Below are 12333 nucleotides of genomic sequence, written 5' to 3' on the forward strand. Positions count from 1 at the left end.
TACAGCTTGTTGAGCACATCTCAGATTCTGAGCTAACCCTTATTATATTGTACTTCATTAATGTGTTTTCAACTTTCCAACACACTGGTGGAAAAAAATATCAATTTTAGAAGAGTGTTAAACTAATGGAACAACAGTCCAGGCTATAATCTATTTAAGCCTTTCTTTATAATGGAAATATCATGCATGAGCAATGTTAATACAGGTATGGGATTGCAATCCTATTGGGATTATTTAATGTTCAAGTGATTCTAAAAAGCTCTAAAAATTGTATATATATTAAATATAAAAACCCCACAAACCCCTAAGGCAAAACTTTGCGAAGAAAAGGTTGTTGTGGTGCTCTAGTAGTCAATGGAAGCTGCGCAGATCCTATTGGACTGCTTTAAATCAATTCATAATTTTAGATGTTTTTCAGATATTTTCTGTGCTACAAAATTGTCAGAAGAACTTGAATTTTTAGAGGTTTATGAGGTTTTTGTACTTTTTTAGAGCATCATTCAGTGCTTCTTTTCATTTGTACTTTTTATATTTGGATCTTTTAATATATTCTATGACAGTCATGGTTTTAGAGTTTGTGAGTTTTGTGAGTTGTGTGGTTTAAAAAACCTCTAAAACCATTTAATAAATAAGCCTCCACAGCTATTAACCATCACTCCATTCTCTGTCAATCATAGTGTTTCATTTAAAATCACTGTGTATCAATGTTTCAGCCCCCATTAGGACTTTTTTCCCCTTTAATCCAGACTGCTATTAAACTGGGGGATCGATCTCAATAATGGGGAAGTTTATTAAATTCTCCATTTTTCCCATTCTCAAGTATTTTATCATGTGTTCCTTGAATTTTCTTTTCCAAGATTAGTGCTAGTATTAGGACAAATATTAGGATTATATTAAAGGGGTTATTTATCAAAATCTGAAAAGTTCTCTTTTTCGTTTTGAAACCAGAATTCCGTGACTTTTTCAGATTTGACACCTAAGAGAGGCAGGCAGGTCTGAATTGGAGTATTTTTTATTCTGACTTTTAACACCATCGGGGTTTATTAAATCATGAAAAATTCGTTTTGCCCCTTTAAAAGTACAATCAGAAAAAATGTAGTTACATTTTAATTTAATAAATAACCCCCCTAAATGTAATGGTACTGAATACAGTACAGTATTCCCTGGTAACTGTGTACTAGAAAGATTTTAATTCAAACTAACAATGAAGACCTTATTGGCTCTTAGCAGGTTTTAGAATTAGTTAAGGGGGCGAATTTATTCGCCAGGCGCAAATTCACGGTGAATTCCCGGTTTTTCAGATGCCAGCGCATTTTCGCTTGCGAATGTGCGACGGTGTCCAAAAACGGACACCGGCATCAAAAATTAGACACCAGCGGCAAAAACAAGACGTCAGTGCTGTTTCACGTATTTTCCGCCGTTTTGCGAATTTTGCGGGAACGCAACAGATTTCGCCCATCGCTATTTAGAATCACTGATAGGTTAAGAATTCTTTTTTCGTCTGTTATCTAGTCTGCTAAATGCCATAATCCTAGCATAAAATAAAAAATATATTTTGTTTGTTCTGTCCACATAGTATATATTTTCCAGGCCTAAATATTCATCTTTAGTCATTGATTCTTATTCACAGTGGTGCTTTAGAGTATTTTCATCTAATATAAAAGAAGTTATTCCAGCTAGTTAAAATGAGGAGGAATGGTAAATGCTCCATTCAAAAATATAGCAACTGAAAGTACTACGTGTGGGTCCCAAGCAAATTCCATTTTTGGCCATTTCTTAAATCAGCTCTGCAGACAGGGGAAAATGCAGAGGGCTTGCGCTGGATGAAAGCTGTGCAGTTCTGAGCTGCTTATTAAATGTGTTGTTAGTTTACCTGACCATTAATTAGATTTTGTGTTATATTGATTTATGCTACACAGAACTGTGCCATTCATACATAGGCCCAGAAAATTATTTTTGGCCACCAGAGAACATTCACAGATGTCAATTGCTGCTATACTTAACTTTAAGAAGACAAGTAAACTTTCCTTCTGGTTAGTAACACTTAATTCCTGATCTGGGAATGCTCTTAAAAGGCATACCAGAAATAATTTTTCTGTATACTGTTTATTTGCTCTGCAAAATTTTATTGTAAAAAGCCCAGTAATCTGTGTGAGCTTATTTTCCATGTACAAAATTGGACTTGATTAGCTTTAACTTGTTAAACATTAATGTTTTGTAGTCACCAGCAATTCTTTCTCTGGCAACAGCTCCTCTCTGAAATACACTGTACATACTAACTCTTTTAAGTTGCCATGCCATTACAATTTTTTAATATTTCCCATTTTATTCCTTTGGATTCCTGTTTTTCGACTAAAAAAAGTGTTCCGATTGGACCTACATTATTTGCAGTGCACTGCTCATTTTTCTTTTTAAGCTACTCTTATCATCCTTTTGCAGGTATGCATTGTATATTTCTTGCAACAGCTAAATTATTCCTAGACGCCTTCTGACTTGAATGTTGTGCATTCATTTTCTGCAGTATTTTCCTATAGTTTTTTGAGACACCTAAATGAATGTTGTTTTATGCATTTTTGCTAATTCAGTATTGTTTTCATGTGTTATACAGTATATTTAAAAGCAGATGGCACATTTCTTCTTCACTCCACCCAGTTTTAAGGATGCCATTACATTTCACTCTCAATAAACTTTCAGCATGTTTTAGGCATTGGCAATCTCTGGACACTTTTATTTGTTTTCAGATTTTTTGTTCCCACATTTCCACATGAAAGTGGCATTAAAACAACTACTAGGTTGCTAGGGTCAGTGAAAGACAGGAAATAAAGTTAAGAAATATAAATTTTTTCTTGTTTACGTGTACATAATAAGTAGTACTACAAGTACAGTGTTATAACAAGTGCTCTTGCCCCATGTGTTCTCCTACATAACAATTCTGGCAACCAGCATTGCTCCTCCTTTAGTTTCTGCACCTAGTATGCAGCAAGCATGTTGGACTGGAGTATGGAGTGAAGGTGTGATAGACTGGAGAACCATCAAATAATATCACCAACATATGTCTGCCTCCTCTGGCTGTCATGACAAACTGTAGTGCCAGTGCCACAATCTATATATATATATATATATATATATATATATATATATATATATATATATGGCTATGAGGACTTTTTTTTATCTAAAAAAGAAAAGTGCTGGGTGGGCTTTTGAAAGTCTTCTATTTCCAAATCAAACAAAAAACATAAAACAGTGTCAAGTGTCAGTGTAGAGGAGTAGGGATTAAACCTACCTACATTTTACCATTCTGTTTAATGGCCTTAGATAAAGGGTGATCAGTGTGAGAGTGGTAAAAAGTGTAGCCCAATTTAGGTGTAGTCATGCCATATGAGTGGGGTAGCATTTCTACAGAAAACTCAAGTGGTGTCCCCCTTGAGCTATATAGGTTTGGATCCCCACCCTCATAGTGGAGAGTGGATAAAGCTCAGGGCTCTGTCCCAGAAGGTCACAGTGAAGAGGGATTCACTGGTGGGGAAGGTGAAGGAGAGCAATGCCATGAATGATAACTAGTTAGTGGTAGATAGAGTCAACCATTTACATTGGAGCAGGCATGTAATGAGTAGTCCATCACGTTTGATTCTGCTCCCCTAGATGAAGGCTCAGGGCAGAACACCTGGGCCTCCTTGTGACTTTTGGTGAGCTATGTATACAATTGGGAGCTAAGGGAGCTAAAAATAATAATAATTGCTAAAAATAGTAAGGTTAGATATCAGTGAAGCAAAAGTTTCACTAAACTGTAATGGTTTATGGTACTTGGGTTGGCATTATTTGAGTCTGTGAATATAACTCTGCTTTGCATTTTAATATATTAAAGTATGCATTTATGTATTAAACATTCACAGTAGCTTCATTAACTTTGTGCAAAAACTGTATACGAACTGACTTGCCCTGCATCAGATGCATTCAGAATAATTTACAACTCACACATTACTTCTATGCACTTAGCACTTGCAACCAATTTTTGCCACCAGTAGTTTGTCAAAATTCCATTTATCATTTGTACTAAAGTGCAAATCTGCATTAATACTTGCATGTTTTGCAAGAGCGCAATTCATGCACAAAGAAGCCACACCCACAAATACAACTTCTACTGCACCCACACTTTTGGTGACAGCTTTATGCTAGATTTTGTGACAAAAGCATAACTGTGCCTATTACTCAACTACTTTGGCCACAAAATTACAACATTTTCCACACTGCGTTAATAAATGAGCACCAGAGTCAATACCCAACAGTTTCTCATTTTTCTAGTTGTTATTTAATTTAACTTCAAAAGAATGCTTACTTGCCTAGTTATAAGTTAAACATTCTAGTTAGTCCTTTCTCTCTGCAACGTCAGTGTGAAAAATTATGAATTGTACTTTCCATTATGGCTATGATTATTTTCATGCCACGCATATCTGTGTTCATTCATATTCAACACATTTCAACACATTCTACTACACTGCTAAATCCAAAAGAGTCTGAAAACCTTTAGAGTAAACAATCATTAACAATTTGCAAGGTGATTAGATTATTGATAAAGTGGTCCCTATGTCTTTAAATATATGTACAGGTATAGAATCCCTTATCCGGAAACCCGATATCCAGAAAGCTCAGAATGGCTGTCTCCCATAGACTCCATTTTAACCAAATAGTCCAAATTTTTGAAAATGATTTCCTTTTTCTCTGTAATTATAAAACAGTAGCTTGTACTTGATCCCAACTAAGATATAATTAATCCTTATTGGAAGCAAAGCCAGCCTACTGGGTTTATTTAATGTTTAAATGAATTTCTAGTAGACTTAAGGCATTAAGACACAAATTACTGAAAGATCTGTTATCCGAAAAACTCCAGGTCCCGAGCATTCTGGATAACAGGTCTTATACCTATATTTATTTTTATTTATGACAATGTATGTTCACCCTGTCTGTATTTTAACACTATGTAAGTACTACTATGTAAGTGCTACATACAGTATATAAGTAATGCTTGTATACTGCCACACATATTTATAGATGTGCTGTTTAAATTTTACCTACTTTTTCCAACCATTGTTTGCATTTTAAAGATAACATTTACCATTAAGAATAACAATTTTAAATTGAACAAAAGATTTGAAAATATAATTGAGATCATTTTCATAATTATACTTTAATATTTTATTTAATGCAAGAGCAGAAAATGCTTTCTTTTGATAAGAGCTTAAAAGAAAACAAAAATAAACCCTTTCATATCTTGTAACACATTACAGCACTTTATTTTGCTTTTAAAAAATGATTTTCCATTTCAAATGCACAAATGGGTTTTTAATAATTCCCTTATTAAGCTGCTTTGCTTACTGTAACTTTATTGTTAGGTGTTAAGAAATGTACATATCTTTGTCAAGAAGGTCCCAATGTGTGATCTCAATCCACAAAAGAGTAAATAAAATATTGTTGAAACAGCATACCTCCATATTCTGTGAAAATGGGTCCTTTGGGTCACAGAGTGAAGAGGATATTCTGTGGTTGCCACGGAAACAACGTTGACTTGAATTTTGTGGAACCGGAAAAGTCTGACGAATAATTGTTAACCTCCCAATTGACCTTCGAACCAATTCTTGCACATCCAAATCATTTATTTCCTGTCACAAAAAAAAAAAACAACCGCATTTTTTTAAAATGACAAAAGTAAAATATGCAAATCAAAATAAATGGGGATAAAGAAAAGTAAGTACAAAGTTTGCAGTAACCCAACCAATTATCAGGTAGGATTTACTGGACATCTATTTGAAAGAAAAAGAGCTGACATGTTGCTATGCTATTATTTGCAACAACTGGTGCAAACACTGCAATTTTACCTACAATTGAGGCTTTGGAGAGAGGGTAACCTTTCACATGGTGGACGTGTAGGGTAGTGACAGTATTTTGGGAGATGGTTACTATGTCAAACCTATCATGTCACTCAAATCCTTTGATTCCAATAAATTGTGTATCTGCCTACTGATGTCAGAAAAAATGCTCAGAGCAGCCAACTGGAAAATTACCTTCTTTCCACTAAACACACATTAGTTGCTAAGGTGAAATGGAGGCCATACTTGCACATTAGTAAAGGTTTCATAAGTTACTGTGGCTGTTTAGGATAGAGTTTAAAAGAGAACAGCTAGGAACACCATGAAACACATCAGTAGGTTTTCTGTGAGCCCTATTAACTGCCCTTTCCCTGCCTGTTGCCGCCCCCCCCAACATGTTTCTTTAAGCTTAAGCCCAGTTCATGGGTAACTTAAAGTTACCATGTACAAATAATCAGTGTGCTGCAATGGTTACACATAAATACATAATATGTAGAACAACTCCTGCTCTGCTGTTATGTGATACTAGACGGCCAATTTAACTGGAATGTATTCAACTGTTATTTATGTTAGCACACTCTTTCTTTTCTTTTATGTAAATTGTATTTCGAAAACCAACAAACTTTAAAAAAGAAAAGATTGTACACGCCATTAATACCATGATTAATTTGAACAGCTGATTACTACAACTGGTGCAAACACTGCAATTTCACCTACAATATGGTGCAATTACGCAGCTATAAAATAAAATAGTAAATTAGGCAAGCAAATCAATGCTGCTTATATTTACTTGTACTGGTTAAAAAACACTTTGAATAAGTGTTTTAACACTTTAAAGAATATTGTTTCTGCATATGTATGCTTGTTTGAAGTGAGAAAATAAAAAAATACTATATCAAATTGACTTTTGGATGCTGAAGAAGGGAATTTGTCAGTTTTAAAAGGCCAGGTTCAGATTTACACACTCATAATGCTGTTGGTCTGGTAAGTCTCAAATGCTGTGTGCTGTAAATAAAAGTATATTGTTTGTACAATAAGTGCCTCAAGAAAATATAGGGACTCTAAACTTTTAATATAATTCCCTCATTTTACATGTACAAAATGCAAGAAAATATAGCAAACAAAAGCACAATAAAGCACAAAGATAAAAAGATAAAGGATTATTTTATGGCATGAATAATGAACATCAGTTGGATGTACAGCTGTTTACAGCTTTAGCTGATAAACTGGCAGTAGCAATACCCAACCACTACTTATTTCTAGGTATTTATATTAATCATGCTTTGATTGCAAGAAAAAAATAAATGTAATATTACAGTGGAGCTATGTTCTGTGCTGTGCTGTGCTGACCATCTATTAATAAAGTCAGTTTGTGTACCAAAGCTTTGTTTCTCCAGTTGTAAGCACATCTCATGGAGCTGTGGCTGGAAAGTTAAAAGCAGGCAAGTATTAAATTGATTTGCTATTAAAATAAATTAGAACTGCTATGATTTTTTTAGGCTCAGCAAGCGCCTCTACAGACCACAGCTGCACCTGCCAAAGCTTTTCAGTTTGCAAATATGTGGAACCGTCAACAAGATAAAAAAGGAACCTAGTTTTCAAAGAGCCTTAATAAGTTGAGCCGCATGAAGAATGCCTAATACAGTATATTCTCAAGATAATTCATTTTAGCGTCTTAAGGAATACTTAATCATTTTAATCTATAAAAAACATTAGAACCAGACTACTTTTTTTCGCAGCGCATATGCTAATACATAAAAATGCAAAGTTACGTCTCGGCAGATGAACGCTGGCGAAGTTTTGCCAGCAAAAATTCACATTTCCCAGCGAACTTTTGCTGGCGTTCATTTCTGCCTAGCAAAACTTCATTAACACACTTACACTTAGGTCAATTTTAATAGGGTGGGTACATATAGGTCTTATATATGTCTTTATTAGTGGTGGTGAAATTGCTTGAAGTGGTCAGTAAGGAAGCAAAATGACCTTCAAATGGTTAAAAAAATGTAAACAAAATATATTTAACAGTTACAACTTTTAGACCTAATTCCACTTTAAAATATGAAAAATGCCAGCGTTTTGACTTTTTTAATAACTTTCCAGCATACAGGATATAATGTCACTGACATAAGATTGTTGAGGATGTAGCTTCATCTTATCAGTTCCCCAGGTATTACCTGGCGAAGCTGACTCTGGCGAAAAGGGTAACATATTGTAAAGTTCACACTTTAGTGAATTTGTGGAGATTTTTGCTAGCGATGGTCACTTCCCCCTTTACTAAATTTGCCCCCAGGTGTGCATTGCTAGATTGTGTGTTATTGTTATTAATGGGTGGCAGCCACACTGACTCCTAGTGCTGCAGTGCATTGTAGCTATCATATATATGGGTAATTCTAACTACACAACATGATTTACTAATCTAACTGCTAAAAAACATTTTTTTTTGTATACAGTATATTTATATTATATGAGACATTGGAAAAAAACCTACTTGAAACCTCTCCATTTAACCTCAGAGTGAGAAAAAATAAGGTAGTTCCTGATTCTAACAGGACAATCAGATTGGTCCTGCCTGATCCTTTCACATTCAAGCCCCTCCCTATATTTTAGCTCTGGTCTCAAAAAAAAAAATCTTCAACCAACCTTCACTTTGCTTCTCTCTGGCTTATGCTTTTCTCTGGAACTCTCTGCCTTGAGCTATCAAACCTTTTAGACCCACCTGTTTAGGGAAGCTTATGTAATGTATATTGATTAATCAGACATAAATGCATTATAAATCACAGATTTGTTTCTATAACCCTTTTGTCTCAATTGTACCCTAACCTTTAGTATACAGTATAAGCTCTTGCAAGTAGGTCCTATCATATCCTGTAAACCCTTGTTTGTTATTTGCTGCCTGTTCATTGTACATTGCAAACCAATGTAAAGCACTGCATAACTTGTTGGTGCTATATAAATAAATGATGATGATGATGATGATGATGATCCCGTCTGCTCTCTTCATCCTTGTAGCACCATTTATCAATGGGTGACTGTAAGAGTTCACCATTAAATAAACACGCTTCAAAAAATCCCATAGGAATAAATGGCTGTAGTGAGCTCTAATTTCACACTTTCTAATTTCACACTTTCACAAATCTGCCCCTTTATGTTCCCCTATAGAAGGGTCCCCAGAAATGAAAATGGATCTGCTTTCCTTAACCTATGTACAAAACAAAGGCAGAGGAAAGTGGATAACCCACTATGTTTGCCCTTGCCCTAAGAAGCACTCCAATAAAGAGATGCTCTGAGTGAAGAGAGGGGTTGGACATTTCAGTACTTGGGGCTGTGAGTGGAGCTGTCAAAATTGGGACTGTCCCACAGAAAACAGGACCGTCCCACAGTAAACAGGACCGTTGGGAGGTATGCTGCAATATGTATACACTTTCAATGCCCTGGAGGAGGGCATTGAAAGTTCTGTTTCTATTTTTGCAGATGATACAAAATTGCAGAAATATAGGTCTATGCAGGATGATGCCACTTTGAAGAGTGATTTGACTGAGTTGGAAAACTGGGCCGCAAATGGAAAAATGATAAATGCAAGGTTATGTACTTTGGTAAAAATAATATAAATTCAAGTTATACAAGTTATACTACAATGGCAGTGTGTTGGGAGTTTCCTTAACTGAGAAGGATCTAGGGGTTTTTGTAGATAACATGTTGTCTAATTCCAGAAAGTGTCATTCTGTGGCTACTAAAGTAAATAAAGTCTTGCATAAAAAGGGCATTAACTCAAGGGATGAAAACATAATTATGCCTCTTTATAGGTCCCTGGTGAGGCCTCATCTGGAGTATGCAGTGCAGTTTTGGACTCCAGTCCTTAAGAGGGATATAAATGAGCTGGAGAGAGTGCAGAGACGTGCAAACAAATTGGTCAGAGGGATGGAAGATTTATATTATTTTATAGACAAACGGCAGGAGACCTTTTTACCCATAAAGAGGATCACCGTACCAGAGGCCACCCCTTCAGACTAGAAGAAAAGAACTTTAATTTGAAGCAACATATGTGGTTCTTCACAGTGAGGACAGTGAGGTTGTGGAATGCACTGCCGGGTGATGTTGTGATGGCTGATTTTGTTAATGCTTTTAAGAGTGGCTTGGATGATTTCTTTGACAGACATAATATCAAAGGCTATTGTGATACTAAACTCTGTAGTTAGTATAGATATGGGTATATATAATTGATGTGAGAGTATGGAGGGGTATGTGTTTGGATACTGGGTTTCATTTGGAGGGGGTGAACTTGATGGACTTGTCTTATTTCAACCTGATTTAACTATGTAACAATGTAACTATACATATATATTAGACTAATAAAAAAAACTATAGGTTGTATTATTTCCTAATAAAAGTAAGAAGCCTTAAATCTGAATAAAAAGTACTTGGCCAACCACAATTAGTAACGCCACACTACTGTTAAGGTTTTGCAGACATCTCAAATAATCATGTAACTCAGATACTGTATATGTAAATGGTCAGAATTAAAATTCTTTTTTTTGTCCCTGAAAGTTATACTCAATGATAAATGTGATTATATTTGAAAAAATTGGTTAAGATATTGTAGTCTGCTGAAGTATATCCCCCCAAAAATAAATATATCCTAATATACACATATGCATTATATCCTAATATATCTATCCTTATATATACATATGCATTTATCATTTATATTTTCCAAAAAGATCTTGCTTTTCACTCCTTTCTTTTCACTTTCCTTTATTTTTTTAATGAAAGCTTGCAGTTTGTTGTGTTTTATAACCACTAGTTTGACATACAAGAGTAATATGAAGTTAAGCCACTGTCAAGTTTATGGTCCATTCATTTGACTGCACTAAACCTTTTTTGTTCAGTCAAAGCACATCAATGATTTTTTTTTCATTTGTCATTTATGTTCTGTATTGAATAAAGACTTCTGAAAACAGAATAACACCTGGCATCTGTTGTGTCCAGAGTAATATCCTGTATTTCAGATCGATTAATCCTTAATGTACTATATTATAATGTTTTTTCTCGGCATAAGAAGCCGTCTTTTCATTTAGCATGCATCATTTCAGATCATCAAAAACAGAAAATACATAACATTGCTTTTCTGACAAAATATGGGCAATTGCTAATGCACCTGTAGAATTATCATAGAGAAGAGCTGGGAGAAATACCATTAATTTTATTCTAAAGCTCTTTATTCATAATCACTCACAAAATGCAAAATTTAATATATTCAGGCACCCTTACCCATGCATGTACTAAAGAACTGTGATATCAAGGAATATGATCCCTTTCCAATTTCATTAGAAATTTCTAAAGATTTGTCAGATATTTGTCAGTAAGTCATTTGCAGGTAAAATGTGTGTACTACTGTGTACAATATTAAAATAAAGATGTTACAAATTAACTTCTTTTAAAGTGTAAACTTCAATACAAGCAAATTCTGTTATTTTAGCTGAAAAGCTACAAAACTAATATAATTTGATTAAAGCAGGTGTGAGCAACTCTGAAGGAAAATCCTTGTCAACTATGGAAACCCAAACCCAAAGAGAGCAGCCAAAATCTGGCCCAGGTGTGCTCTTCTCTCTAAAATAGCCATCATTCCTTTTCAGTGTGATACCCCACTACCTAGAATGATGCTAAAATGTCTTACTTCACTAATTCTAAAGGGTCCAGGGGCAGACAAGGGCAGTGCATGCACAATATAGAAAAAGCAAAGAGAATCACCAAGATAAAACAGACCAAGGTAAAACCTTACTGTAAAGATAACAACAAAATACCATTCCAAACAAAAATGAAGAAACCAGTGAAAGTCATCATCATCATGGCAAACTGCTACAAGGAGGAATTACAGGAGGTTCAAAACAGGTCAAAGTTAAAATACTGGAGTTAAGAGAACAGTTGTCTATTAAAGGTGGCAGGAAAAATGAAAATGGAACAAGAAAAAACCCTGGAAGTATACAGTAGTCACAAAGACTCATGCCCCGTGAGAAACCCCATGGGAAATATTGTAGAATGCAGATTTAAATATTACTTTATCACAAAGTCCATCAGTAACCTGTCTAATAAGGTGTCTAATAAAAGGGCAGCCAAGTTTGGGAGTTTTACTTTAAAAGCAGCTAGTAAGTTGAAGGTTAAACTTAGTCCCTTTGTAAAATGTATAATAAAGCAATAGAATTCTTAATGAATCAGATGAAAATTGAGCATAGGACTGGCCAGATATGGGATGACTTTGACGTAGTTGGCCAGCTTAAATATATGGACAAACAATCCCTGTTTTGCTTAAAGGGTAAGGCATTTTTTCAGTAGCAGTATGCACGAAATGTCTGTCTTAAATATATTGATAATGGGTTGAGTTCATAGGACCTCCTGTATTTGTCTATAAGAACATCTTGCTGCATATGGTGTATCTGTACATCGTTCTACAATTCAGTGCAATTTGCAC

At 34.9% G+C, this 12333-nt stretch overlaps 1 protein-coding gene across 2 annotated transcripts in view; it reads right to left on the reverse strand.

Moving 5' to 3' along the window:
* LOC108704460 (glutamate receptor ionotropic, delta-2-like) overlaps positions 1 to 12333 on the reverse strand; it is a 599719-nt gene that overhangs the window by 247654 nt on the left and 339732 nt on the right. For both annotated transcript variants that reach the window (XM_041579681.1, XM_041579682.1), the window contains exon 6: positions 5487 to 5660. In XM_041579681.1, the coding sequence (XP_041435615.1) occupies positions 5487 to 5660 (174 nt within the window). The remainder of the gene's footprint in view (positions 1 to 5486; positions 5661 to 12333) is intronic.

The sequence above is a fragment of the Xenopus laevis genome, chromosome 1S (genome assembly GCF_017654675.1).
Source record: "Xenopus laevis strain J_2021 chromosome 1S, Xenopus_laevis_v10.1, whole genome shotgun sequence".
NCBI lineage: Eukaryota > Metazoa > Chordata > Amphibia > Anura > Pipidae > Xenopus > Xenopus laevis.